Genomic DNA, 25,950 nt, shown 5'->3' with positions numbered 1-25,950 from the left:
TTACAGTCTAGGGGAGCGTGGCTGATGACATCATGGGTGTACTGGATGATGTCAGAGCTGTGTCCAGGCTTTCTAAAGGGGGGCCATTCGGAGGGCAGAGTTGGGTGGGGTTGCAAGGATGCAGGCTGCCCTGCCTCCTTTGTCACAGCACCCACTGTTGGGGAGCAGCAGCTGCAGAGTCTGCAGAGCCCGCCCCCACCAATGCAGATAGCACAGCATACAAACACCTAGCCCAGGATCCACTCCCACAATTTAATTAATTCATTAGCTTCCTTCTCATTATTTACAAGGTTGTTGGCTTTTGTATACCTGGTTCCTACAGAAATGAGTGCAAATAATGCAGCCCTAAAATAATGCTAATAAAAAAATCTTGCAGAGGGAGGAAAACCCAATAAAATGCCCCATTTTTAGCAATTAAAAAATATTACGTTCCCCCCGCAAACAGGATGTGAACCCTTAGCGACAGAGTCTCTCTCTTGTGTCAGCTGGCAGCGCCCCTGGTGGGTGACAGGGAGCTATCGGCGACGCTGGGGGATGCACATGCCCCCATGGTGGCGGGATCGGACAAAGCCTGGCTTGCAGGCACAGCGGTACGAGCCATTGGTATTGATGCAGCGCTCGTTCTTGCACAGCAGGCCTCGCTGGTTCAGCTCCCGGCACTCGTCGATGTCTGTGGGTGGGGAGAGGGAGGGAAAGGGTTAATGGAGTGGCTGTGGTCTAGAGCCTGAGTATGGTTCTTCAACCTGCATCTCCCAACAGACCAGGCACAGAGAGACAGCTAGCAGCACTGTATGTGAAAGGTGAAGAGGGAAGAGAACCCAGGAGTCCTGGCTCCCAACCCCACCCCTGCTCTAATCCACTAGACCAGACTCCCGTCCCAGGATAGTACTCAGGATCCCTGGTGGTGTGGAGAGCACATCCCTTTGCAGTGCATGTAATTCACAGGCAGCTTGGCACTCTTACCCAGGCAGCGGATGCGGGTGGCGTCTAGCTGGAAGCCTGCAGGGCACTCGCAAACTGCACCATGGTAGGTCCGGACGCAGCGGCCATTCAGGCAGTGACATTCATCTGAATCCTCCTCTGAGGTATCATCCTCTGAGAGCGGGGTGAGGTACAAAGGTGGGGGGAACACAGGTGAGACCACAGGAATGGCAGGGAGCCTATTTCCATGCAGCTGAAACTGTGGGAGGGGGCATGTGATCCCTTGTCTGGCACAGAGATGCAGCTGACTCTGGGGTGGGGCACAGGGGGCTGTTCATACAGGAACCCTTTGGCCTGCAATGAGATGCAGCAACCTCTGGGATGGGCATGGGGGCTGTGTATAGAAGGATCACTAACCTTTGCGGGACTTGCCCAGGAACAAGGGACTGAGGTCCCAGAAGGAGTTGCTCTCGCTCTGAGATGGCTGACACTGCTGCCCTGCAAGGAACCACAACAATGAGCCTGGGACACATAGCAGTGAATCACATCCCATCAGATCCTGCCCAGTGCAATCAGAGCCAGAGCCCCCAGAGGGGAAAGACCCTGAACCCCACTCCCCGCCCCCCTGAGCCAGCCAGTCCCCGCCACTGTGGGGCCAGACAGGAGCCAGCAACCTCCAGAGGGGAAAGGCCCCATACACCACTCCCCATCCCCTGAGCCAGCTAGAGCCCCCAGAGGGGAAAGGCCCCGTACCCCACTCCTCATCCCCTGAGACAGCCAGTCCCCCCACCCTGGGACCAGACTGAAGGCAACAGCCCCAGAGGCAGGCTGGTCATGAGTGCTACCTGGGCTGCGGGGGGGGCATGCACGGCACTGGAAGCCCCAGCCTTTGCCGTAGCGGCAGCAGCACTCCTCATAGGTCAGGTGGTAGCCGTTGAGCGGGGAGGCACACATGCTGTCCTCCCCCCGGTGCTGCCAGCAGATGTCGCGCCGATCGGCCGCCCGGTCTGCCAGGGTAGAGAGAAAGCAGGGGGAGCCCACAGCACCATGCCAGCCAGCACCCGCAGGAGACATTCCCACAGGGCCTGGCATGCTGGAGGGGCCCTTGTGCACACCACCACACTCACTGCACACCCAAGCAGGTGCACACTCACACACAGGCACCAGCAACTACAGGGGCACACTCACAATCTTCGTAACCACCATGGTCACAATCAGTGAGGTGCTCACACTTACCCTGCTTCACAATCAGGAACACACAGTCACCCCTGCTCACACTCAGTGACACACACACACTCACTCATTCACACTTGCCCCCCTGCTCGCTCACAGAGTCAGGTTCACAATCCCACCCCACCCCCCACTCTCCTGGGCCTGTGCAGTAGCACTCAGCCCTGCATACCCCTCACCTGCCTGCATGTCAGGGAGCTGGCATTCCTTGCCACTGGGATCCAGCATCCAGGGCAGGCTGCACTCACAGTAGAAGGAGCCCAGCGTGTTGATGCAACGCCCATGCCGGCAGGCCCCAGGGTCCCGGCACTCATCCACATCTGCAGGACCAGGGTACAGTCACAGGGCATCAGGGCTTGACAAGGTTGCCATGGCATTGGGGACTAGCAGGGATTGCTATGGCACCACCAGACTGACAAGGGTCACTATGGCATCAGGGGCCAGCTAGGGTCAACATGGTAACACTGCGCCTGATGAGGTCGCTGTGGCATCAAGGGCCAGCCGAGGTCACCAAGGTAACACTGCACCTGATGAGGTCGCTATGGCATCAAGGGCCAGCCGAGGTCATCATGGTAACTCTGCACCTGATGGGGTTGCCATGGCATCAGGGGCCAGGAGGAATCACCATAGGCGCTAATGCAGAGGTGGGCAAACTACGGCCTGTGGGCTACATCCGGCCCACAGAACCATCCAGCTTGGTCCCTGAGCTCCTGCCTCGGGAGGCTAGCCCCCGGCCCCTCCCCCGCTGTTTCCCCTCTCCCCCAGTCTCAGCTTGCTCACTCTGCCACCAGTGCAATGCTCTGGGTGGCGGGGCTGTGAGCTCCTGGGGCAGTGCAGCTGCAGAGCCTGGCCTGACCTGGTGCTCTGAGCTACGCGGTGGCGACGGCATGGCCCGGCTGTAGCGCTGCCAGCCACCGGTGCTCCAGGCAGCACCATAAGGGTGCACGGAGCAGGGGGGGTTGGATAGAGGGCAGGGGAGTTCAGGGTGGTGGTCAGGGGCGGGGGTGGAATGGGGTTGGGGTGGTCAGGGGGGAACAGGAGTTAAATGGGGCAGGGGTCCCAGGGGAGCAGTCAGGAAGGAGGGGGGCGGTTGGATGGGGCAGCAGGGGCAGTCAGGGGCAGGGGTTACAGGGGCAGTCAGAGGACAGAGAGAAGGGGTGGTTGGATAAGGCAGGGGTCCCAGGGGGACCATCAGGAATGAGAGGAGGGGTTGGATGGGGCAGCGGGGGTCCTGGGGTGGTCAGGGAACAGGGAGCGGGGATGTGTGGATGGGGCAGGAGTCCTGGGGGGCCGTCAGGGAACGGGGGGGTTGGATGGGGCAGGAGTCCGGGGAGGAGGGCAGATAGGAGGTGGGGGCTGGACCACAACCCCCTCCCGTAACCGTCCCTCCATACAATTTACAAAACCCGATGCGGCCCTCAGGCCCAAAAGTTTGCCCACCCCTGCTCTAATGTCACAGGCTCAGTGGGTTGTCATGGCACCAAGGACCCCAAATTGGTCATCATGACACCAAGGGCAGGAAGGGGGCATCTTTGCTCGCAAGTCCGCGCCCCACCAATGTGCCCCCCACCTGGGGAGGAAGGAAGCTCCGTCCCCAGCATCCCACCTGCAAAGGGGCCAGGAGGAGGTAGGGCTGTGATGGGGCTGCCCACCTGGATAGGGCCAAGGCTCAGACCCAGTGAGCTCATGTCATGTGTGAAGGGGACTCACCGATCTCGCTGGGTGCCAGGCACTTCTTGTGGGTGGAGTCATAGATGGCAGGGGCAGGGCAGGTGCACACATAGGCCCCCAGAGTGTTCTCACACAGCCCGTTCACGCAGTTCGACTCATCCAGGCATTCATCCACATCTGGGGGCAAAGGGCATGGCTCAGAGCCCAGCCCCTCCTGTCGGCACCTCTCCTGGCCACCTGGCCACACCCCAATCACAGTCAGCGCCCCCTAGAGGGGAAGGCCTGGGTCCCATTCCCCCACCCCAAGCCAGCCAGTCCCTCTGCCAAGGCCAGATCACAGCAGCACCCCCTAGAGGGGACCAGTCCCATGTCCCATTTCCCACTCACTCCCCTGAGCCAGCCAGACCCCCCACCAAGGCCAGATCACAGCAGCACCCCCTAGAAGGGCATCCCTGTCTGCCCCCTCCACTTCCCCCAGCTCTAGACCAGGGTATCTGCCCGCCTGAGCTGATGCCACTCGCCCTCCTCACCCACACACTCGAGCATGTTGCCATCGTAGTAGAAGCCTTGCTTGCAGTAGCACTCGTAGCCCGGCTGCGTGTTGACGCACTTCCCCTCCTTGCAGATCTCCTCCCTGAACAGGCTGCACTCGTCAATGTCTGCAAGGAACCCCGGGGTGGGGAAGGGGGGCTGTTTATACAGGGATCCCTCACCCAGCACTGAGATGCAGCTGCCTCTGGGGTGGGGTGCAGGGGCTGTTTATACAGGGATCCCTCACCCAGCACTGAGATGCAGCTGCCTCTGGGGTGGGGTGCAGGGGCTGTTTATACAGGGATCCCTCACCCAGCACTGAGATGCAGCTGCCTCTGGGGTGGGGTGCAGTGGCTGTTTATACAGGGATCCCTCGCCCAGCGCTGAGATACAGCCAACTCTGGGGTGGGGTATGGGGGTTGTTTATACAGGGGTCCCATGGCTGGCACTGAGATGCAGCCGTCTCTGTGGTGGAGTGTAGGGGGCTGTAATGGCCAGGTAGCAGGGTTGGAATCCCTGTGACTTGTGGGGGGAGGGTGCAGGGGAAGGTGTAACCTTGGCTCCTGATCCCCCAGCCGTCGAGTGCAGGCGCCAAGCAGATCAGGGCGCGGGCCCTGGCACTCACCCCGGTGGGCGGGGATGCCATAGTTCAGGATGTTGTCATCCAGGATGAATCCTTTCCCGTCAGGGCAGAGGGAGTGGAACTCAGCTGCAGGGGAGGCGGGTGACATGCACATTGGGGAAGAGGGATTAATGTCTAGACCAGGTATTCCCTCTCCCTGCCCCATGGATCAGACCTTTGGCCCATCCAGCCTGGTATCCCCCCCTCCCTGCCCCCACATCAGACCAATGGGCCCATCCTGCCCGGTATCCCCCCACTCCCTCCATGGGTAATGCCTTCCTGACCCCCCCTCCACAGCTGGATTCTAGTAGTTGCCTTAGAGCCTGGGGGTTGGATGTTCACAGTCACACCGTGTCCAGTAGCAGGTAGTTCCACGGTTCACTGGTGGCAGTGGGAATGGGGGAGGGTGGCATGGAGGAGGGGGTAGAGTGTGTCCCACCTGAGTTGGCCACGGGACAGGGGTAGATCTCACAGTGGTCACCCCAGCCAGCCCCCAGTGAGCAGCAGCACTCCTGGCGGGTGATGTTGGTGGCCAGGACGCTGTCACAGAAGACGGTGTCATCGAAGTTCAGGTAGCATTCCTTCTTGTGATCCGGGGGCTGCAGATCTGAGGGGCAGAGGGTAAATCAATCCCACAGTGCCCCACCCTGGCACCAGATCAGAACCAGTGCCCCCGAGAGGGGAAGGCCCCCCGTCCCACTCTCACCCTCACAGCTATGTTGATCCTCAGATAGGGTGTATCCCTCATCGCACACGCACATGTAGGAGCCGTCCACGTTCTCACATGTCCCGTGGGGCAGGCACAAGCTGGGGTCCAGTGCACACTCGTCGATATCTGGCAGGAGACCAGTGGGAGATAGAGGCAGGGGGTGTGCAGTGGCACGCTTGCTGCACAACCACACCTGTGCCCACTCAGATACACACTCATCCATGCCACAAACCTGTGCCCCGTGTGTGTCACCCTACAGTACACAAACTCACACTCACGGACACTCACACCCAGCTATACACACACACAGGCTTGTACTCATTCCTTTTCCAGTGTGCCACGCTCACTAAGACACACATGCATGGGGCCTTGCACTGCTTTGTGCAGCTCCACACATTCTGTCCCTCACACACACCCTGGTGTTCGCTCTTACTCATGGCAGGCCCAGTTTGCAGCATATCAGGCTCACACTTGGGCACAAGGCATTCCTGAAGCCTAGTGTTTCACGTGCCTTCCTACCCCGCCATGCCCAGACTTTCCTACCTCCCCGTGTGCGATGTCCTTGTGTTGCCACACACAGCTGCTCACACTCGGTGCAACATGCTTTCCTCGCTGCGTCACACTCCCGTGTGTGGAACACCAGACTCCTGGCATGCCCTGCCCGCACACACCTGGATGCTCACACTTGTCTGTGCCATACCCCCACCTCACCTTGGCACTTCCTGCCGTTCACCAGCTTGTACCCGGCGCGGCACAGGCAGCGGTAGGAGCCCACGGAATTGACACACTCGCCATCGATGCAGGCGGCCGGGAAGTCACATTCGTTAATGTCTGCAACATGGAGAGCTGCGGGGTGAGGGGGCCACTCCCAGCCCCCACCCCACGTGGCCGTCCATCCTGGTCCCCTCACCCAGTGTCCCTCAGGACATGGCCATCCAACCTGGCCCCCTCACCCGCCCCACCCCTCCAGACATAGCTACCCAGCCTGGCCCCCTTACCCAGCCCCACCCCAGACGTGGCCACCCAGCCCCCCCCACATGGCCACCCAGTCCAGCCCCATTACACAGCCACTCCCTCACACAGCCCAGTCCCCTCACACAGCCCCCCCCAACAAGGCCACCCAGCCCAGCCCCCCCCCACAACCCTCCTGACATGGCCACCCAGCCTGGTCCTGTTACCCAGCCCCACCCGGGATGTGGCCACCCAGCCTGGCCCCCTCACCCAGCGCCCCCCCATGGCCTCCCAGCCCAGTTCCCTGACTTAGCCCCCACAACAAGGCGACCCAGCCCCGCCCCAACCCCACCCCACATGGTCACCCAGCCAGGCCCCATCACCCAGACCCCAGACATGGCCACCCAGCCCAGCCCCTCACTCAGCCCTCCAGACATGGGCACCCAGCCCCTCCCAATCCCCAGACATGGCCACACAGCCCCTCCCAACCCCACCCCAACATGTTGCCCAGACCCCCACACATGGCCACCCAGCCTGGCCCCCTTACCCAGCTCCCCTGACATGGCCACCCAGCCCAGGCCCCTCACTCAGCCTCCCAACATGGCCACCCAGCCCAGGCTCCTCACCCAAGCCCCCCTCCCCCGCAACATGGCCACCTAGCCTGGCCCTCTCACCCAGCTCCCCTGACATGGCCACCAGCCTGGTCCCCTCATCCAGCCTCCTGACATGGCCACCCAGCCCAGGCCCCTCCCCAAAAACCCCGCAACATGGCCACCAGCCTGACCCTCTCACAGCTCCCATGTCCACAAACCCTTCCACCCAGCCCCTTCACACAGCTGCTCTACTCCCACAGGCAGCCCCACCGACCTGCTGACCCCCCACTGAGCCTCACTGCCCACAGGCAGCTCCCTGGCCCAGATCCCTCACCCTGAGCCCTACATGCCCCCCATCAGCTCAGCCCCCTTCACCCTTCCACCCCATGGACCAGCCCCTCACCTTCGCAGCGTGGCCTGTCCTTCACTGAGTGGAAGCCGGCTGGGCACTGGCACTTAAAGGAGCCCAGGGTGTTGACACAGACCCCATTGGGGCAAAGCCCCCCATCCTCACACTCATTCACATCTGCAGGGAGAGAGAGTGGAGGGCTGTGAGTCAGAATCCTGGCTTCTGTCCTCCGATCTGGGAGGGCAGGGGTGAAGTGGTTAGAGCAGGGGGGCCCTGGGAGGGGAGGGGGTGCGGTTCTTAGAGCAGGGGGCTCTGGGAGGGAGTGCAGTGGTTAGAGCAGGGGGCCTGGGAGGGGAGGGGGTGCGGTGCTTAGAGCAGGAGGGCTCTGGGAGGGGAGTGGGGTGCAGTGGTTAGAGCAGGGGGGCCCTGGGAGGGGAGGGGGTGCGGTGGTTAGAGCAGGGGGCTCTGGGAGGGGAGGGGGGTGCAGTGGTTAGAACAGGGGTCTCTGGGAGGGCAGGGGATCTAGTTACCCAAGCAGCTCCGGGCATTGGGCGCGGGCGCAAATCCCTCCCCACAGGTGCAGCGGAAGGAGCCGGGCAGGTTCTCACACCAGCCGTGTTTGCACGGGGTCTCCTCGGAGCACTCATCCACATCTGGGAAGACACAGATGCTGAACCCCAACCCTGCCCCCCACACAACTTTTGACCTGCAACCCAGTCCCTTGCAGCCAAGTTTGGTCTGGGCTGAATATCCCCCAGCCCACTGGGGACTGCACAGGGCACCTCTCACCACAGGGGCATGACAGTCACACTCCAGATAATGCACCAACCCCAGCATGACAGTCACACCCCAGATACTGCACCAACCCCAGCACTAGGAGGAGGAGGGTTTACTGGGTTGGAGCCGGGAGCTGGGAGCCAGGACTCCTGGGTTCTGTCCCCAGCTCTGGGAGTAGGGTGGGACCTACTGGGTTAGAGTGGGGTCTGGGAGCCAGGACTCCTGGGTTCTGTGGCCAGCGCTTACCATAGCAAATCCCATGCTGGCCCCGGAAGCCCGGAGGGCAGGGGCTGCATTTGTAGGTGCCTGGCCGGTTCTCACACTTCCCGTCAGGGCAGGTGCCGGTGTCCAGGCACTCATCAATGTCTGTGGAGAGAGAAAAGGTGAAGGGTGAAGGGCCTTTGGGGGAGCCCCACAAGGGGCAGAGCACAGGGCAGGGCCCTTGAGGACTCAGCAAGCCCTCTGGCAAGCAGGGAGTTGGTTTGTTATTGTAGAGTCCCTGACAACTCTACTTGACAGGTTGTTGTGAGAAGGGTTGCTCAGGGGTGCTGTCTTCTTGTTCTGAGGTCTCGTGCAAGCTCTGGGCCTAGACATTGGTTTGCTATTGTAGGGTTTCTCGGAGCACTGGTTTGTTATCGTAGGGTCTCTCTCAGTAACTCTGGGGCTGTGTGCACCTGTTTGTTCTTGTTGGGTCTTTGGAAATTTCTGGCTTTCACTACTGCTCAGGCTGCACACATCCACTTGTTATGATAGAATCTCTCAGGGCCGTTGGTTTGTTATTATAGGGTCTCTGTCTCCCAGGCTGTTGGGGCTCTCTCCTTCCTCCCCAGCCCAGCCCAGCCCAGCCCAGCCCTTACCTTCGCAGAGGGGCTGGCGGGAAGGCTTGAGACGGTAGCCGGGGTGGCATTCACACTTGTAGTGCCCAGGGTAGTTGACACAGGCTCCCCCATCCCCACAGATGTGGGGCTTGGAGCATTCATCGATGTCTACCAGAGAGGTGGGTGTGAACAGGGTAGAGGAAGGGGGACAGGACTTTACCGATCACCCCTTCCCCCCCACCAACTCCCTATCCATCCCTCATGCCTCCTTCCCATCCCCCATGCCCACTTCCCATCCCCCAGCCCCCCTTCCCATCCTCCAGCTCCCCTTTTCCACAGCCCATCCCTCCACCCCTTTCCAATCCCCCAGCCCCCCTTCCTCCATGCCCCGTTTCCCCCAGCAGCCACCCCGCCAGCCCCTGCCTCTGGAGTGCTCACCCACGCAGGAGCGCACGCCCTTGTGCACCTTCAGCTGGTACCCCCGGTTGCAGTGGCAGTTGTAGGAGCCGCCCGTGTTCATGCAGACGCCCTTGCCGATGCCACACGGCTCCGCCTCACACTCATTCACGTCTGTGGCAGGCGGGGGGCGGGAGGGAGAGAGAATGACTGACTCCTGCCATGCCGGGACGCTGGCCTGTCACAGCCCTGGCCACATGCATATTTCAGGGGCCGGGGTCACAGGCTTGCATGTGTAGTTGTGCATGTGTTGCAGGCCTAACCACCAGGCCCAGCGTGCGCAAGCAGGGTGGGTGTCTCAGACTTCCACAGACCGACTTGCGGGTGTGTCACACACCTATTGTACAGCTGTGTGGTCGTGTCGCACGCCTGTTGCGCAGCTGTGTGGGCATGTCACACACCTGTTGCGCAGACACACATGTGTCGCACCTTTGCATACAGGCTAGTGGGGGGCATAACAGACCTGTATATGTAGGCATACCCGGGGGTCACTCCATCATATCAATGCTTGTGATCCTCCAGGGCGCTGACACCTCCGTGAATGCACCAGGGTGGGCGTGACATGTCCCCCACACTCCCAGCCATGCACATGCCTGTCCCTGTGCATGTGTCGCACGTCCACAAAGGAGGGCAAGGCAGCATGTTACCTGTGCAGAACCTGCGCTGGGCATGCCAGCGGTAGCCCGGGTAGCAGATGCAGGTGTAGCCGGACAAATTCATGACACACTCTCCATGGCCACAGATATTGCGGTTCAGCTTGCACTCATCCGTCTCTGCAGGGACAGACAGATGCAGCCCGGGGGGGGGATCAGGACGAATGGCTCAGACATAGGAGCCAGGAGATCTCTTTCTCATAGATCCCCAGAAGAGCCAGGAGTTCCCACCCCTAGGGCGGCTGCGATAGCAGCTCGCAGGGACCACACTGCATCGGACCGGAGCGCTCAGGAGACATCGTCAGCCTGGAAAGGACTTGGGGGACCCCCTGAAGAACATGAACACCGCTGGGGAACATTTGGGGTTCACCCCCGATAATTAAGGGGAGGCCCCAGCAGGGAAGTTTGGTCCATGAATGTGAAATTTCTCCCAAAAAGGGGAGGGAGGGAGGTTGCTGGCACGCAGCCCCCCCACCCCTGCCGTGAGGCTCTCACCTGTCACCTGCGTGGGTGCGATCTCCACGGCGCTACGCGTGTATTGATCCGGCAGCACCTTCTGCACCATGGCAGTTGTGGGACGGGCCACCACCTCTGGGACCCAATGGAGACAGAACAGGGTTAGCAGCGCTGCGAGCTTCCCCGCAGCAGTGGCCAGCCGGGGGCTGCAGCGCTGCGAGCTTCCCCGCAGCAGTGGCCAGCCGGGGGCTGCAGCGCTGCGAGCTTCCCCGCAGCAGTGGCCAGCCGGGGGCTGCAGCGCTGTGAGCTTCCCCGCAGCAGTGCCCTTTCTTCCATCACTCACCAGGGTAGCGGGCGCCCAGGGTGGCTGCACTGGCATAGAACTGGTCCACTGACTGCTCCTCTGAGTTGGTCCGATATGCCGGCAGCTGGAGGGGGAGTGGTTAAACGGTAGGGGCACCTGCTGCTCTCCACTACCCAGCCGGGTGCCCTATTCCTCCCTCTGCTTCGCTTCATTCCTCCCCTTCTCTCGTTCTTTCATTCATTCCTCTCCTCCCGCCTTCTCGCCCACCACCCTCCAGCACCTCCTTTCCCACTCCCTCCATCCTTCCCTCACACCCGCATCACCCCTCTGCTCATCCGCTGCTCCTCTGCTGCTCTGGAGGCCCTACTCACCATGGCCGTGGTGACAGCTGCAAGAGACAAACACAGGGCCAGGGGTCAGATCCTGCCATGCCAAGCTGAGAATGTGAGGTTCACCTCCTGAGAGCGGGGCGTTTGCTCTGGGAGCAGGGTCTCCCAGCTCTGGGATTCTGGGGGTCTTAGATAACAGGGTGTACCCCTGAAAAATAGGGTTTGCCCTTAGATAATTTGGGGTAACAGCTCTGACAACATGGGCTTTGCCCCCTTACATTTGGGGGTTTGCCAACAAAGAAGGGAGTAACAGCTCTGAGAAAGTGGGGTTCACCCTTACTGAATTTGGGGTGCTCCAGAGAACATGGAGTTCACCATGGGAGAATGTGGGGGACACCTCTGTGAGAACATGGGGTTCACTGTTGGGGAATGTGGGCTTGTCCCTCGGAGAATGTCATTCATTCATGCCCGTCACCCCAACCGGGGTATGGGCCGCCAACCACAGATCTCCATAGTCTTCTATCCTGGGCCATTCGCTCTAGCTGGTTCCAGGTATAGCCCATTTTTTTGCTATCAACCTGAAGGTCGCGTCGCCAGGTATTTCTTGGGCGGCCTCTTTTCCGCTTGCCTTGGGGGTTCCACTGCAGTGCCTGTCTGGTGATGTTGGTTGGCTGCTTGCGTAGTGTATGTCCTATCCAGCCCCACCTTCTCCTTCTAATTTCTTCCTCTGCTGGGAGTTGACGGGTCCTCTCCAAGAGGTGGATGTTACTGATGGTGTCTGGCCAGCGGATCTGGAGAATCCTTCTGAGGCAGCTATTAATGAAGGTCTGGATCTTCCTGGTGGTTGTTTTGGTTGTCCTCCAGGTTTCAGCTCCATACAGTAAGACTGATTTCACGTTGGAGTTGAACAGTCGAATCTTTATTGCCAAAGACAGCTCTCTGGAGCTCCAGATGTTCTTGAGCTGTAAGAAGGCTGCTCTTGCCTTACCAATCCTTACTTTGATGTCTGCGTCTGTTCCTACCTGATGGTCGATGATGCTACCTAGGTAGGTGAAGGACTGCACTTCTTCCAGGGGGCTTCCATTCAGTGTGACTGGGTCGTTGCTGATGGAATTGATCCTAAGGATCTTGGTCTTGTCCTTGTGGATGTTGAGGCCAACCTGTGATGACGTGGCTGCCACTACGTTGGTCTTCTCTTGCATCTGCTGTTTACTGTGCGAAAGGAGTGCAAGGTCGTCGGCAAAGTCCAGGTCATCAAGCTGGGTCCACAATGACCATTGGATTCCATTCCTACGCTTGTAAGTGGATGTCTTCATAATCCAATCGATGACGAGAAGAAAGAGAAGTGGTGACAACAAGCATCCTTGTCTGACTCCGGTTCGCACCTGGAAGCTGTTTGTGAGCTGCCCTCCATGGATCACTCTACAGTGTATGCCGTCATATGAATTCTTGATCAGGTTGACCACCTTTGCTGGGATGCCATAGTGCCGAAGGAGCTTCCAGAGGGTCTCTCGATCCACGCTATCGAATGCTTTCTCATAGTCAACAAAGCTGATGTACAACGAGGAGTTCCACTCCATAGACTGCTCGACTATGATGCGGAGCGTTGCTATCTGGTCCGTGCATGATCTGTTCTGCCGGAAACCTGCCTGTTCATCTCGTAGCTGTGGATCGACGGCATCCTTCATTCTCTCTAAGAGGACTCTGTTGAAGACCTTCCCTGGCACCGACAGGAGTGTGATTCCTCTATAGTTGGCACAGTTGCTGAGGTCTCCTTTCTTGGGGATTTTGATGAGATATCCCTCTTTCCAGTCGGCCGGAATCACTTCTTCTTCCCATATTTTCTCAAAGAGGGGGTACAGCATTTCCACTGAAGCATCCAGGTCTGCTTTCAGGGCCTCTGCTGGGATATCGTCAGGTCCAGCCGCCTTCCTGTTCTTCATCATAGTGATGGCTTTTCTGATCTCGTCTCTGGTTGGTTTATCGCAATTGATTGGGAGGTCCTCATTGGCTGGGTTGATGTCTGGTGGATTTGGTGGTGCTGGTCTGTTCAGGAGTTCCTCAAAGTGCTCCGCCCATCTGTTCATCTGTAGTTCTATTCCTGTTATAGACTTTCCCTGCTTGTCTTTAACGGGACGTTCTGGCTTGCTGAACTTTCCAGACAGTCGCTTGGTAGTATCGTACAGCTGTTTCATGTTACCGCTGTATGCTGCCTGCTCTGCTTCTGCTGCCAGTCCATCCACATAATCTCTCTTATCCTTCCTAATATTCCTCTTCACTGCTCTGTGGGCTTCAGCATACTCTTTTTGAGCTTTGGCCTTTGCTGCTCTAGTCCTGCTGTTGTTGACTGCTGCCTTCTTCTTCTTTCTGTCTTCTATCTTTGTCAAGGACTCTGCTGTGATCCACTCTTTCTGCTGGTATTTCTTAATTCCAAGCACTTCCTGGCATGCTGACCTAAGTGTGTCTCTCACTTTCTGCCATCTGTTGAGTACACTGTCTTCCTCTTCTTCAGACTGATCCTGTAGTACTGAAAACTTATTCTTCAGCGTCAATCCAAAATCTTCCTTGGTCTTATGGTCCTTCAGAAGGTTGACGTTGTACTCCGCTCTTCTGTCTGACGCGTCTATCCAGTTCTTCTTCAGCTTCAGCTTCAATCTGGCCACCACTAAGTGATGGTCGGACGCCACGTCTGCTCCTCTTCTAACTCTAACGTCCTGCAAGGATCTTCTGAACTTCTTGCTAATGCAGACATGGTCGATCTGGTTTTCTGTCATGCCTGCTGGCGATACCCAGGTACTCTTGTGGATCCGCTTGTGAGGAAAGATGCTGCCTCCTATGACCAGGTTGTTAAGTGCACACAGATCCACAAATCTCTCTCCATTCTCACTCATCTCTCCCAGAGCGTGGGTCCCCATGACTTGTTCGTATCCTGTGTTATCAGGTCCAATTTTGGCATTAAAGTCTCCCATAAGGATGGTAATGTCTTTGTCTGGGAGAGTCTCTAATATTTTCTGGAGTCTGTTGTAAAATCGGAGAATGTAGGGACCTCCAAATTATCTGTCTGTGAACTCCACATTCTCAGAGAGGGTTCACAGTGGGAGAATTTGGGGTGCAGCCCCTGGGAATACTGGGGCTCATCATGGGGCAATGTGGGGTACAGCCTGTGAGAACACTGGGGTTCACCATGGGGCAATGTGAGGTACAACCCCTGCAATTACTGGGGTTCACTAGGGGAAGTTTAGGGAACCCCCATGTCATGGTGAGCAGAGTGCCAGTGGCACCTCCCTGGCCCCCGTGCCCAGTCCAGCCTCCTCCCCGGGGTCTCTGACCTTCGGACTCCTGAGAGTCCCCCTCGAGGGGCGGCAGGCTGGGCAGCTCGTGCTGTTGCTGCAGGTCCGTGGTGCCGTCGGGGTGGATGTGCAGGGTGAAGTCGCTCTCCCCCTGGATGGTCAGGGTCTGGTGGGATGTCAGGATGTGGTAGCCCTTCCCTGCTGGGCAAATCTCCTTGAAGGCAGCTGCCAGATGGGAGAGGAGACAGGTTAACACTGGTGCTGCAAGCTACCCTGTGGCAGTGCCCCCCGGTGGTGACTCCAGCACTGCAAGCTACCCTGTGGCAGTGCCCCAGCCAGGGACCACAGCACTGTGAAATTCCCTGTGGCAGTGCCCCAGCCAGGGACTACAGCACTGCGAAATTCCCTGTGGCAGTGCCCCAGCCAGTGACTACAGCACTGCGAAATTCCCTGTGGCAGTGCCCCAGCCAGTGACTCCGGCGCTGCAAGCAGATACTCCATTCCTGCCCAGTTTGTGGTTCCTTACCTGCGCCATCAGCCGGGCAGCGCTCACAGCGGGCCCCCCAGGCCTTGCCAACGCTGCAGCAGCACATCTGGCGGGTCAGCTTAGTGGGCAGTGGGTGCTGACACTGGAGCTCCGGGCTCACCAGCCGGAAACACAGGCTCTTCTCCCCCGACTTCTCTGCTGCAACCCCGGGAGAGACAGGGTCAGTGCTGCTCCAAGCCCCTCCCCTCATCCCCCCACCCCCAGCTGGGCACCCCAGAGAGACACTGAGCCCCCATCACCCCCCCCAGGAGATAGGGTCAATGCAGCTCCAAGCCCCCTGCCCAACCCTCCCAGTCCCCCTGACCCCCCAGCCTACCCCCAGTCCCCCTACATACGGACACACTGGCTGCGGGATGGGCCCAGCATGTGGCCAGGTTTGCATGCGCAGCGAAAGCTGCCCTGGGTGTTGAGACACTCGCCATTCTGGCACACGCCCTGCATGGCACACTCGTTAATGTCTGCACAGGGAGAGAGAGGGGTCAGTAATACAATGACATACAACACAATGCACACACAGCACAACATGCACACACCCCACGGGGCACACTCATAAATGTCTGCATGGGGAGAGAGAGGGGTCAGCAACACAACGACACACAACACAACAACACAATGCATACACAACACAACACGTATACATCCCACAGGGCACACTTGTTAATGTCTGCACAGGGAGAGAGAGGGTCAGCAACACTAGGATATACAACACAACACAACACACACACCCCACAGGGCACACTCGTTAATGTTGGACCTCAGAGTTATATTTCATATTTCTAGTTTCAGTGTCACAAGAGTGATACTAGCGGTAAATATGCCCAATGGCCTGTGATGGGATGTTAGATGGGGTGGGATCTGAGTTACTACAGAGAATTCTTTCCTGGGCGTCTGGCTGGTGAGTCTTGCCCACATGCTCAGGGTTTAGCTGATCGCAATATTTGGGGTCGGGAAGGAATTTTCCTCCAGGTCAGATTGGCAGAGGCCCTGGGGGGGTTTCGCCTTCCTCTGCAGCGTGGGGCACGGGTCACTTGCTGGAGGATTCTCTGCACCTTGAAGTCTTTAAACCATGATTTGAGGACTTCAATGGCTCAGACACAGGTTTGATACAGGGGTGGGTGGGTGAGATTCTGTGGCCTCCATTGTGCAGGAGGTCAGACTAGATGATCATAATGGTCCCTTCTGACCTTAAAGTCTATGATTCTATGTCTGCACAGGGAGAGAGAGGGGTCAGTGACACAAGAACATGCAACACAACAACACAACGCACACTCCCCACAGAGCACACTCATTAAAGTGTGTTTAGGGAGAGATGGGTCAACAGCACAGCACAGCCCCACACACGACACATTTCCACAGACACAACACACACACAGAAGCAGGTCTTCAGTCCCCCCACCCAGGGAGCGCCCGCCGGGTACCCTGGCAGTGGGTGCTGTTCAGTCTCTTGTATCCCTGTGGGCAATCACCCCCGTGCTCCCCTCGGATCGGGCCTGTCTTCTGCACCCCCGAGTCTGCAACACACAACAAACCCCAGAGGGAGAATCAGCGGGAGCGAGGATGCAGCGTGGCGTACAGGTGAGGGCAGGACTCTCTGAGTCTAGCCCCAGCTCTGGGAAGGGAGCGGGGCCTAGTGGGTTAGACCAGGGAGAGACTGGCACTCAGGACTCCTGGGTTCTATCCCAGCTCTGCCACTGACCTCAGGCAAGTCCCATTCCCACTCGGTGCCATTCCTTCCCCTCTTATTCATTTGTCTAGACATTGAGCCTGACAGGGCAGACACTGTCTCTTGTATCCGTGCAGAGCCTGGGGCAGGGCCCTGACCTCAGGCAGGGGGGAGGGGGCTATGAGAGTCTGCATGGCACCTGGCCAGACACGGCCCAATCTCCAGCTGGGTGGGCTATGGGGGTCTGCATCACCATTGCAATAGCAGAGACACAGACACTGCCCAGCACGGGTGCCAGACGCTTGCACAGACGGCGGTTTGGACGCGCTGCCTCTTGGCCCAGGGTCTCTGGCTCCTCGCCCCCCGCAGCAGCGGCCCCGCTGGGGGTGGTGCTGGGGGAAGCAGTGATCAGCTAGCCAGCGCTGCGCCGGTCTCACTACCACAGCCAGGCCAGCAGGCGCAGGGGGCGGGGACATGGGATGATGTTCATTCCAGCAGGCGTGTGTGCAGCCAGGCTGCTCCTGATCTGTCCAAGCTGGGGAACATTGGGGGGGGGAACAATGGAAAGAAAGACTGAGAAGAAAGAGAAAGAGGCGCTGGGGGGACGCTGGGGATGAAGGGGGTTGTCCCAGTGAGATTCAAATGGCAACAGAATTCCAAGGGACCGTGGGAATTTATTAACCTGAGGGACTCACCACCACTGGCCTGTGCAGAGGGCAGGGCTGGGAAAAGGGTGAGGCATTATCACAACTCACGCAGGCAGCAGAGACAGGGGGAACAGAGACAGCCCCCACCCCCGAGTCACTGCTGGCTACTGACTGACGGGTAAGGAGAAACTGCCCCCAGGGGCAAGTTAGGTCAGAATGCCCGGCTGAGAACTCCCCCTGTGCTCCTGCCTCACTCCCCACACTGCCCCCTGCTGGGAGAGGCCAGGGCTGGAGTAGCCAGGAGCTCCCCCGCAGCCAGTTCCTGCCTCACTCCCTGCAGTGCCCCCTGCTGGCAGAGGCCGGGGTGGCAGCACCCGTGCACTCCCTCAGGTAACAAACGGTTCCATTCTCCTACCCCACATGCTCCTCTCACCCCCAGGGGGCAGGCAGCACTTCCCACAGGGATGGGTGGGTGGCAGCTGCAGACGGGAAGAGCCGAAGCGTGATGAAAGGGAGCGGGCGGGCCTGCCCAGCCGGAGAACAGGGAGCCAGGCCATGAAGCACATTCTTGGCTACCTCTAACACAAACACCCTGCGGCTCACATATCCCCGGGAGCTGGAAAAGCCATTGAGTGGGAGCGCCAGGAAGGGGGGTAGGTGCGGGGGGAGGGGTAGAATGGAGGGTTGGAACCTGCCACCTGATCCATCCCCTCCCTATCTTAGCCAGCTGGGCATAGGGCACTGTGCCCTGCATCCTCCGCCATGGTGCCCTGGAAGCTCTGGGAGGGACTGGTGGGCACTGCCCAGCCAGCTCCCAAGGCGAGATGCTGGAATGTGGCAGCCCAGCTGGCCACAGCCTGGCTACGTAAGGCCCCATCCAGGCTTCCCGTAAACCCTGTGCCAGGCTGGGAGAGGTCGGCGCCAGGCCAGGGGGACAAGTGGGAGCACCAGCCCTCACAGACCCTCAGTGGGTCCGTCCTGGCTCCCCCGCAATGGGCAACCCCTCTTGGCTAGCAGAAGGGCTGCAGGGTCACTGGCTGGGGGAGCTCCTGGCTACTCCAGCATGGCTTCTCCCAGCAGGGGGCACTGTGGGGCGGGGACAGGAGCACTAGCAGGGGGCGGGCCACGGGGCTTGTGAGGCTGTACGGGGAAGGGGGCCACAGCCATTACTTACACTGCAGGTGGGGGCATTTGTGGCACTTGTTCTGCCCCCAGGAGGTGCCGATGCTCCCGCAGCAATCCTCCTGCTTGGTCAGGCCTGGCAGGGGGTTGCTCCCACACTGAGAAACGGTGCCCCCCATCGCCGGAGAGAGAAACGACAGGCAAGTCAGACCACGACGGCCACCTGCCCCTGCAGCACAGCACCCCCTGCTGACCCATCACTGCTCCCTGCAGCACAGCGCCCCCTGCTGACCCCTCCCTGCAGCACAGCGACCCTACTGACCCCTCCCCGCTCCCTGTACCACAGCACCCCCTGCTGACTCCCGCCCCCCTCCCTTCAGCACAGTGCCTCCTGGGGAGCGGGCAACTCACAGATTGCTTGGGCAGGGTCTCCTGGAAGCAGCGTCCCAGGGGTTTGTGCGTGTGGGGCCGGGCATGGGGCGTGGGGGGTTTCTGGCCCATGGAGCTCTGGGCCGGGTGCTGGATGAGGTGGTGTTGGGCGCCCGGCCCGGTGCCCTCAGTGCTGATGCTGTCGATGCGGTGGACCTGCACAGAGGCATCGGGCGGGTGGTGGACGCGCACATTCAGCAGAGGGGGGTGGACCTGTACTGGAGTGGGGCCCGAGTGGGTGTCAGCACATGGACCCTCCCCTGACACCCACATCCCCAGGCAACAACACCTGGCACTTCCCCTAAATGAGAGATGCCCCTCGCCATTAACCCCCTGCCCCCATCACCCCTCTGCCCAATCATTCGCCCCCAACAACCCCTGCCCGCCATCACCCCCACCCACTCACCCGTCTCTTGCCCCCATCACCCCATCACTCCCCTGCCCAATCATTCACCCCCAACAACCCCTACCCCCATCACCCTCACCCAGTCACCCCTCCCCTGCCCCATCACCCCCTCACTCCAAGTTACCCTGTCACCCCATTCGCCCTATCACTCCCTCCCTTGCCCTCCATCCCCATCACACTTCTCAGACCCACCCCCTCCCCGCTCCCAGCAGCAGTTACCTTCAGATGAGTGGTGCCCAGGCCCCAGGGGCACCATGAAGGTGGAGTGGCTGACGGTGGCTTTGGGGCTGTGGCCGGCGGGTGGCTCCCCGGCACCATGCGCGTCGGAGATCACCTGCACGGCGTAGATGGCGTGTTTGCTGGAGCCCGTCTCACCGGCCGGGCCCTCGAGGGGCCCCAGCGCTGCCGACTGCAGCAGCTGCTGCCCCCCCTGGGCCTGGGCCTGGCGGCTCGCAGGAACCTGACAGAAGCGCCCCGTAAACTCAGGGGGGCAGAGGCAGTGGTTACGGGATGTGCACTGCCCGCCATTCATACAAGGCAGCGGGCACACCACTGGGGGGAGAGAGAGGGAGATTAGACCAGGGACCCCCATGCTGCCCCCACTGCCGCACCGCCTGTGTCCACCCTGCAGTCGCCTGGCCCCACCCACCCGCAGCCACTCCCTGCTCTCTGCCCCCACCCTATCCATCCCCTGCTCCCACCCACCCCCTGCTCCCTACCCCGACCCCATCCACCTCCTGCTCCCTACCCACCCACCTCCTGCTCCCTGTCCCTGCCCCACCCACCCCCTGCTCCCTGTCCCCACCCTGCCCCATCCAACCCCTGCTCCAGGGCACACACGGGGGGGGGGGGAGCCGGCGGGCAAGCCAGGGCACATGCAGGGGGGAGCCTGAGGGCAATCCAGGGCAGATGCGGTGGGTGAGCTGGCAGGCAAGCCAGGGCACACATGGGGTTGAGCTGGCAGGCAAGCCAGGGCACACACGGTGGGGGCAGCCGGCGGGCAAGACAGGGCACACGTGGTGTGGGGGAGCCAGCAGGCAAGCCAGGGTACACACAAGGTGAGGGGAAAGCTGGCCAGAGCACAAGAGGCAGGAACTCTTCCTTGTGTGAGTCTGTGATCTCAGCTGGGCCTCCAGGGACTCATGTAACACCAATGTGTTAACATCCCTGTTAGTATTGGAGCAGCACCTGGAGGCCCTCGACCAAGATCAGGGCCCAGTGAGCTGGGTGCTACCCACACACACAACACCGAGATCAGGGCCCAGTGCGCTGTGCGCTGTACGTACACACACACAGGATCAGGGCCCAGTGCGCTGTACATACACACACGGGATCAGGGCCCAGTGCGCTGTACGTACACACACACACACGGGATCAGGGCCCAGTGCGCTGTACGTACACACACACACAAACGGGATCAGGGCCCAGTGCGCTATACGTACACACACACACACACACATACACACGAGATCAGGGCCTAGTGCGCTGTATACAAACACACACACACCTGAGATCAGGGCCTGATGTCCTGGGCACTGTACACACACACACACACACGCGCGCACGATCAGGAACCATTGTGCCAGACACTGCACAGACCCATGGTGAGAGACAGGCCTTACAGTCTAAATAGACACAGGACGGGGGGGGGACACAGGCCTGGAGGGGGGAGGGGCTCACCCGAGGTCACACAGGGTGTCTGTGGCAGAGGCAGGAAAAGAAGCCAGGTCTCCTGGCCCCAGGGCCTTAACCACAAGCCCTTCCTCCCCCACATCCTTCCCCACAAACCCACACAGGGTGAAATACCCAGCTGAGGCCATCCAGGCGGGAAGTGACATCCCTCAGGTCACAGAGTGAATCAGAGCTGGTGACAGAGCTCCAGTGCCCTTACGCCCAGCCCCCTGCTCTAGCCACTAGACCCCACTCCCCTCCCAGAGCCAGCAGTCCCAGCAAACACCACCATCCCTACACTGACTCCCAGGCTGAGGCTGGGGTTCCAGCTGTTTTGGTTTATTTCCTTGGGTGGGGAGTTTGCAGGGGCAGCTGAACAGCCGTGGCTCAGGGGAGAGAGTGGTGCGGTTCCCAGGCCCAGCCATCTGCCCTGGCTCAAGCGTGGGTGACTCAGTGTTGGAACAGAGATTATCCAAACACTCAGGACAATAACAAAAGGACAGCGAATGGCTCCTGCGGCAGTCCCATCATCGGAAAGGCCGACACACTGCGCACTCAGGGCTTCAGATGTGGCCACCTCTGGGGTGGGGCGTGAAGGGCTGTTGATCAGCCGCACACCATGGTAGGACAGGAAGTGAAGGAGAATCATGGTGTCCAGTTGAAAAAGTGCACTGGGGTGGGAGAGGGATTTCAGGGACAGAGAAAATTGTGAGTCGGGACTGAGGGATTGTGTGGCAGAGCTCAGGGCTGGGATAACAGGGGGCTGCAAGTCGGCACTGGTGGGCGAAGTGGGGTCACCTAGCACCTGCTCCAGCCCCCTCACTTCCAGCAGTGACTCAATTTCATTCCCTCCCAAGTGCAAAGTCAATAAAGGCCGCGGTTTCTGGAGCCTGAGGTATTTTTAGTCTTTTTGTGTCACTGAGACAAAACGGGGGGGAGAGGGCACATGCTGGGATGCGATTGAGTGAGGGGGGCAGGGGAAGATGGAGGGAGCAGGGTGTGTGTGGCTGGAGCACACGGTGGGAGGGGGGCTGGATGGAGGATGGGGTGAGGTGCATGGATGGAGTGCAGGGGTGCATGGGGGTGAATGGGAGCAGGCAGGGAAGGGGGGGGTGTTGGGGGAAGGATGGAGCACAGCAGGGATGAGTGTGGAGGGGAGGGACATGTGGGGTGGGCCAGCTGGGATGCAGGGGGAGAGTCTCCCCAGGGGTCTGTGACTGGGTGACTGGAGGGGTTGAGGTCTGGGTCAGACCCACAGTGGGGAGGTAGAACTTGTTCAGCAAGGATCAAAGAGTTCCCCTCCAAAAAAATCCTCTCCTCCCCTGAACCTTCCATCCCTCTCACTCCCACACCCAAGGCTGGGTGCAGGTGCTGGGCCCGCCCTGGGCCAGGAGGGGATTTTCTGGGCTGAATCCAGCCCAGTTCTGGATTCAGTTAGCCTCAGAGGTCATTCCACCCCCAACACCAGCTGTCCCCCAGCAGGAGGATGAAGGGGCACCAGGGATCTTTCCTCCAGCTGGGGGGGCGGGGAGGGGGGCTGGCATGGTGCCTGGCAGGAGGGGCACCAGCATCAGCTGAGGAATGTTACAAACCAGGGAATTCGCAGAGGGAGCTGGCCCAGGCTGCTGTGCGTGCAAAGGAGTGTGCATGTGAGAGCACATGTCCGAGTGTGTGCCAGTCGGGGTGTGTGTGAGAGTGTGTGGGGGAACCTGCATGAGTGTGCATGGGCAAGCGAGATTGCACACACATGTGTGTTAGATTGTGTGAGTGGGTGTATGCATGTGCATTTAATTGTGTTTGTATGTGCACATACGTGCGTTAGACTGGGTGTGTTAGCTTGTGCATATAGTAGATTGTGTGGTGTGTGCATGAGATTGCATGTGTGCAAGTGTTAGATTGGGTGTGTGTGTGTTAGATTCCTTGCCTGTGTGTGCATTGGATTCCATGTGTGTGCGTGTGACGCATGTGTGTGTTAGACTGGAGGCCGGCTGCCGGAGGTGCAGGCGTCGGACGGGCCCCAGGGGACGGAGCTGGGACGGGGCCATTCGCTGAGGCGAGATTTTCCTCCAGCCCTGAACTGCTGCTGGAAGAACTGCCAGGGGAGAGGGGAGAGTGCGCACACGGCTAAGTGAATGCCAAGCGTGCAAGCCTCTGAGTGCTAGTTAGTGCACCGGCAAGTGCCCACGGGAGGAAATGCGCCCACTTGAGCACGACGGTGGCACAATCTGCGAGATTTGTGAGTGTGCAAATGTGTGCACAGACAAGGGGCCTGGCCACGCACCGTGTGTGGGTGAGGGACTGGGGGCCTCTACTGGTGTCGGCATGTCAGGGGCACACGCATGTGAAAAGAAGCAAGTGACAGGTGGAATGGAGCCATGTGAGCAGCTCCGTGTCCAAAGTGCACCAGAGTGAGTGTGCAAAAGCCTGCGTGCAACCGATGCTGGTGAGACAGGTGTGAGCAACACAGGTGAGTGCAGCCACACAAGCAGAGCCTGCATGCTGATGCAGAGTGGAAATCAGGGAGATGTGTTCCAATAGCTCCTCATCCCCCATGCCCCTGACCTGCCTCCAGCACCTCCCTCCACCCCAGAGGGGCTCTCCAGTGCACCTCCTCCCCTAGACAGCTCCCCCATCCCCAGTGCAGCTCAGTCCCCTCCCTGGACAACCAAAGCCCCCAATGCCCCTTTTCACATAACTGTCAACCCCTGCTGTCCCTCCTCCATGCCCCGGCCTGTGCCCCGTGCAGTGCTCACCCACGCGGAAGCCCGAGCCGGTCAGGGTGTCAGCCGAGTGCCCGTTCTCGCCGATCAGGGTCATGTTGCTGCCCTGCTTGCAGGTGTCCCGGCACTGGCCCTTGAGGCAGGTCCGCTTGCAGACCAGCGGGGCGAAGACCACCTTGAAGCGCTCCCGCGCTACGGCCGCCCGATCGGGCGCTGCAGGCCGTGCCCCGGGGGCACAGAGCCAGGGCAAGAGGAGCACCCAGAGTGCCAACCCCCGGGGCATCTTTACATCGTCCCCCAGCCCCACCCTGGCACCAGCCGCCTGGCAGGCGGTCAGAGGGGGCGAGGGAGCCCCTGCAGCCAAGAGCCAGCACAGACAGCTCAGCCGCCCAGGGCCCGCCTCCACACTCCTTCCCGCAGCTCCTTCCTCCCCTTTCCGCTGGCCCGGGCACAGGGAAACAAAGAGGGCGAGGATGGAGGGAACGGGGAAAGGATCGGCGAGGAAGGAAGGAACGAAACCCTCGCTCCCCTCCCCGAGCCCCCTTGGCCACCCCGCCCTCTCTCCGGTGCCTCTTCTCCTTCCTTCGCCCCCCCGGGCAGACACGCTCTGCCCCACTCCGGAGGCCCCCCGGCGCCACCCCCGCCTCCGGCCGGCGCCTGGGCTCCCCGCGCCGCTGCGGACGGAGCGAAGGAGAAGGGAGAAGGGGAGAGGCGCAGGGCCGGGATGGCGGAGCGAGGGAGCGAGACGGGGCGGCTGGCCGGCCGGCTGTTTGTGCCGCGCTCAGCCAATCCCCGGCCGGGGGCAGGAATCTGGGCCGGGGGCCAAGAGCCAGGGCTGGCTCCGGGCAGCAGGGCGGCTCCGAGGGGCTGCCCCCCTCCCGCCCTCCGCCTCGGAGCCCTGCCCAGGACACGGCCACAAGGGGGCGGGATGGACAGAGGGGGGCAGCACCCCAATCGGAGGGTCGTGGGCTGGGGGGGATAATAGGGTGCATAGGGATAGATAGATGATAGCTAGAGGGGGTGCAGGGCCAGATTAACTCTTTGTGGGCCCCCCTGGGGTAAGGGGCGGGCTGGGCAGGCTCCAGAGTGAAGGGCGGGCTGGGGGCAATGAGGCACAGCACGGTGAGGGCAGCCCAGCAGGAGGGCTCTGTTTACAAACCTGCAGCTGCCAGATGCACACTGGCCTGCCCAGCCCTGTGCTGCCAGCGTGGCCCTTCCCCTTCAGGGTGGGCCTGCACCACACCGCTCCGCTGCCCAGCGCCCCCTCGCTCAGAGACTTCCACTACAGATCTCTATGCCCAGCCCCCACCCCTCCCAGAGACCTCCCCTGCTGGCCTCCCACCAGAACTGCACAGCACCCTGCACACCACACCGCTCGCCCAGCACCCCCTGCCCATAGATCTCCCCACTGCCCAGCACCTTCCTCACAGCCCCACCATCACAGCTGCACAGCACCCCATGTTCCTGAGAGGATTCTGCACCAAACATTTACAAATTCTGTGCACAATATTTTAAAATTCTGCAAATTTTATTTGTCATTAAATAAATGTGGAGGCTCCAACATGGCAGTGGGGAGCACAGGCCACTGGTTGCATGGAGGTGGGAGGTTACCCTGCAGCCTCCCCCAACCCCACCCTAGGACAGGGACTTGGCAGTGAGGCTGCACCCAACCCTGACAGTGCAAGGGCCAAGCCTGCCCCAGAAACACCAGGTGTGGGTGAGTAGGCTCGGCCCGGCAGCAGGATCCAAGTGCAGAGGGACTTAGTGTGGGGAGATCCAGGTGGGGGTAAGAGTTCTCTGTGGGGCAGTCTGGGTGTGGTCAGCTCAGTGGGAGATCTGGATGCACAGAAGCTCATTGTGGGGTTCCAGGTGCAGGGGCAATGGGACTCTGCAGGGGATCCAGGTGAAGGTGTTTGGGGCTCAGCGGGGGGGTCTAGGTGCAGGGGATGTGGGGTTCATTTGGGTGGGGGTCCAGGTGGTTGGGGCTCAGTGGGGAGGGGGTCTAGAGACTGGGGGGGGGTCTAGAGACTGGGGGGGCTCAGTGGGGTGGTACAGATGCAGGGGAGGTGGGGCTTGTCAGTGTGA

At 60.3% G+C, this 25,950-nt stretch overlaps 1 protein-coding gene across 4 annotated transcripts; it reads right to left on the bottom strand.

Moving 5' to 3' along the window:
* Positions 1-238: 238 nt before the first annotated feature.
* On the bottom strand, positions 239-25,136 carry LTBP3 (latent transforming growth factor beta binding protein 3). Of its 4 annotated transcripts, none has more exons than XM_039547705.1 (28): positions 25,025-25,136; positions 19,694-19,808; positions 19,051-19,286; positions 18,692-18,797; positions 16,626-16,718; positions 15,543-15,665; positions 15,187-15,345; positions 14,700-14,885; positions 11,413-11,429; positions 11,081-11,165; positions 10,777-10,872; positions 10,276-10,401; positions 9,611-9,742; positions 9,212-9,340; positions 8,601-8,720; positions 8,108-8,230; positions 7,632-7,754; positions 6,396-6,515; positions 5,682-5,810; positions 5,415-5,582; positions 4,979-5,062; positions 4,353-4,481; positions 3,862-3,999; positions 2,331-2,471; positions 1,767-1,928; positions 1,339-1,419; positions 964-1,095; positions 239-670 (listed from the first exon to the last, which is right to left on the bottom strand). In XM_039547705.1, exons 2-28 carry the CDS (start codon positions 19,728-19,730, stop codon positions 516-518), a joined length of 3,330 nt encoding a protein of 1,109 aa, XP_039403639.1. In that variant the 5' UTR covers positions 19,731-19,808; positions 25,025-25,136; the 3' UTR covers positions 239-515. The 4 variants fall into 4 exon arrangements, with proteins under 4 accessions (XP_039403639.1, XP_039403636.1, XP_039403637.1 ...); XM_039547702.1 differs by lacking the exon at positions 25,025-25,136 and adding an exon at positions 23,899-24,399 and having other exon boundaries at positions 19,694-20,026; XM_039547703.1 differs by lacking the exons at positions 8,108-8,230; positions 25,025-25,136 and adding an exon at positions 23,899-24,399 and having other exon boundaries at positions 19,694-20,026.
* Between the last annotated feature and the right edge of the window lie 814 nt (positions 25,137-25,950).

The sequence above is a fragment of the Mauremys reevesii genome, linkage group 7, assembly GCF_016161935.1.
Source record: "Mauremys reevesii isolate NIE-2019 linkage group 7, ASM1616193v1, whole genome shotgun sequence".
In the NCBI taxonomy this organism is placed as follows: domain Eukaryota; kingdom Metazoa; phylum Chordata; order Testudines; family Geoemydidae; genus Mauremys; species Mauremys reevesii.
This window is presented reverse-complemented; position numbering and strand designations above follow the sequence as displayed.